We start from the raw sequence: 3,006 nt of genomic DNA on the forward strand, positions 1-3,006 counted from the left end.
CAGGGCGTCCAATGAGATGATGGAGTCATGACAGAAACAGAGTCTAAGCATTTTCCAGGGCTGTATAGAAGCGGGGCCAGGCACGGAGCACTCACAGACCCGGTGTCCTGGAAACCTGAGAGAGAGCAACCAGCGAGCGCAGGGAGAGCCCTCGCCCCTTCCTCAGCACTTTGGGGTGTTTTGCTTGTTTGTTAATTGTTTTTTTTTTTTTTTTTTCCAAAGTAAGCTTCATGCCTCCAGTGGAGACTAACACAGGGCTGGAACTCATGACCCTGAGACCCTGCGATGGAGACCTGAGCTGAAATCGAGAGTAGGCCCCTTCACCCCCTGAGCCACCCAGGTGCCTTCCTCCACCGCACTTAGGAAAAGGGAGACTGCAGGATAGTCTTCCTGAGTCCACTCTGGTGGCAGAAAGAACAAGGACTGGAAGCCAGGAGACCCAGGGTCTAGGCCCAGCTGTGCCGCTAACCAGCAGCAGCCATGAGCAAGCCACTTACCCTTTCTGAGATCCAGGCTGCTCCTCTATAAAAGTGGGGATTACGTTAGGTCAGGGATGGCAAGTGGCACACACACCTTTACCTCTATCCTGCCTTCGACAGAGGCTACTGTTCAACCACATCCCTTATTAGAATTTTTTCTACAGCATTCTAAGCAGGCCCTTCCCACTGAAGTGGATACACAAGCCAAAATCTACTTATTCTCCTTCGATTTAATCATCTCTACAGTCTCCTCTAGCTCCTAAATTGGAGGTTCTGACTTTCCAATGGAAGGATTCTACCTGGGGCTTACCACGGCGAGCCAGGTTTACAGTCCTCATCCCCGCAGGAAAGCAATCACACGGACATTACCAAGATGGTGACAGCCCCGGAAATCCAGGTGGTTGCAAGTATGTTTTATTGGAAGAAGCAGTGAAGTGGTTCACACGGGGCCCACCTTACCCCCCAAACCACGCCGGGCGAGCCCTGGGCAGGGAAGCATGTGTTTTGGATAGGAGCCCTCACCGGAGTTGTTTCCCTCCGAGCAAGGAAGGGAGAGGGGAGCAGCAGGGGCCACCATGGGGACGGGGGCCTCTCGCTGATCTGGCCTCAGGGGGAGCCCTACACGGAAGCGTCGAAGTGGACCGGCACATACGGGTTCCCCCCACAGGCCACGATGATGGATTTCTCTTGCTGCTCCATCTGGTACTCGCATTTCGGGTACTTGGAGCCACGCTTCAGGCGGCAGTCGGTGATGTGCATCCTGGAGCTGCTCTGGTGGCAGTTGGGTTGCCCGTTCTTGCAGGTGACATTTCCCTGGAGGCAGACGGCCTGGACGTCGGGCAGAGGCTCGTGCACAAAGGTGTTCACCGGCTTGCACCACCCGGCTGTCATGTTCCGGCGCTTCATCATTTGGTTGCAGTAGCTGGAGCCCACGGTGGAGGTGTTCGAGTCCATGTGCTGCCGCTGGAACTTCTCAGCCTGGGACTCCTTGCCCAGAGACGGCTGGACACAGCCCAGCGCCAGCAGCACCAGGACCAGTAGTGGGAACAGGATGAAGAACTTCTGAGCCATAGTGGTCTCGCTGCTCCAGAAGAGCCTAGCCGGGAAAGGGAGAGAAGGGAAAAAGCATTGCCTTAGAAAGGACCCCGGCTCTAGCTGTGGCCTCCCCGGCTCTAGCTGTGGCCTCCCCGGCTCACAGTCTCCCTTTGGGTCAGCGGAAAGATACCCCTCCTCCTGCACAATTTCCCAAGTACTGAGACACTCACACAGTCCTCTCGAAGAGCATTTAACTCCCACTAGCTAGAGAGAGGGGGTCTTCGCCTCTGGGGGGTGACCTTGACAGGGAACTAAAATCCTACAGTCCTGTGTCAGTACTAGAGATTTTTAAAATTTAAAATACATTTGAGGGGGGCGCCTGGCTGGCTCAGTCTGTTAAGTGTCTGGCTTAGGGCTCAGGTCACGATCCCCAGGTCCTGGGATCGAGTCCCGCATCAGGCTCCCTGCTCAGCGGGGAGCCTGCTTCTCCCTCTCCCTCTGCTGCTCCCCCTGCTTGTGCTTCCTATCGCTCTCTGTCAGATAAATTTTTTTAAAAACTTTAAAACAATCGAACAATAATAAATAAATAAATAAATAAATAAATAAATAAATAAAGTACATTTGAAAAATAAATACATTTATACCCAATGCTCAAGGGGCTAATTAGAAAATCCTTTTGAATAAACCCGAGCTGAACTGCATCCCTAAAATACCACCAGGACCTCCAGGATGGTGACAGACAGAGGCCTATTGTCCTCCAACACAAGGGAAACAGCCCAGTGCCTAACACCAGCATCATAAGGGGATGCCGTTGTATTACCAAGAGCGATGCTTCCCTCCCCCAGCACCACTGGTTCCCTGCAGCCCACACGCTCCATCCCCATATTGGCCTGGCCCAAGCTTTCTCAGGTGCTAACCTCACCCACCCTGGTCCCTCCAATCCAACGCATAAGCAGAAGTTCCTGAGACCACCTCTTCAGCCACTGACCTGGGTCTCTAGCTTGGTCTCTAGGACAGAGCAGAAGACCAGTCTCTGTGATCCCTGGATTCTTATACGGATTACAAAGGGGCTTGGCCTCCAAGGAAAGATAGGTGGGAGGAGCATCTTGGTTTCACTTTAGAGGGAACCAAGGACCTCGTGAGGAAGAGACATTGTAGGGAATCATCCACGCCACTCTTTTTCAGGACTGCTGGGAAGGGAGTCTTGGCCCATAGGAACCGTACCACGTGAATCTCATCTGTCTGCTGGCTCACAAGCAGCAGCACAGAAAGCCACTATAGTGCTGATGCCGGAACCCCAGCAAAGTCCTCATAATCGCAGGGGGCCATTGGCACCAGATAGTGCTTGGTGGTTCGCAAAGGATACATAAACTTGTGATCACCAGAGCAGCAGAGAAAGGGAGGTCCTCTCTCTCCCCAGGAGTCCCGGCTGGAATTCCAACAGCACCTCTTCTGTGGGGAGGGGAGTGAAGTTCCAGCTGCCAGCCGCTGG

At 53.5% G+C, this 3,006-nt stretch overlaps 1 protein-coding gene across 2 annotated transcripts; it reads right to left on the minus strand.

The window, feature by feature from the left end:
* Positions 1-839: 839 nt before the first annotated feature.
* On the minus strand, positions 840-2,583 carry RNASE1 (ribonuclease A family member 1, pancreatic). Of its 2 annotated transcripts, none has more exons than XM_026489951.4 (2): positions 2,503-2,583; positions 840-1,575 (listed from the first exon to the last, which is right to left on the minus strand). In XM_026489951.4, the coding sequence occupies exon 2, from the start codon at positions 1,548-1,550 to the stop codon at positions 1,098-1,100; it is 453 nt and encodes a 150-aa protein (XP_026345736.2). In that variant the 5' UTR covers positions 1,551-1,575; positions 2,503-2,583; the 3' UTR covers positions 840-1,097. The 2 variants fall into 2 exon arrangements, with proteins under 2 accessions (XP_026345736.2, XP_057162430.1); XM_057306447.1 differs by having other exon boundaries at positions 2,441-2,527.
* Positions 2,584-3,006: the final 423 nt, after the last annotated feature.

The sequence above is a fragment of the Ursus arctos genome, unplaced genomic scaffold (assembly GCF_023065955.2).
Source record: "Ursus arctos isolate Adak ecotype North America unplaced genomic scaffold, UrsArc2.0 scaffold_37, whole genome shotgun sequence".
NCBI classification, from domain to species: domain Eukaryota; kingdom Metazoa; phylum Chordata; class Mammalia; order Carnivora; family Ursidae; genus Ursus; species Ursus arctos.

Bases quoted from the DNA above. Each gene is read 5' to 3' on its own strand.
- RNASE1 (XM_026489951.4), bottom strand. From the start codon at position 1,550: ATGGCTCAGAAGTTCTTCATCCTGTTCCCACTACTGGTCCTGGTGCTG.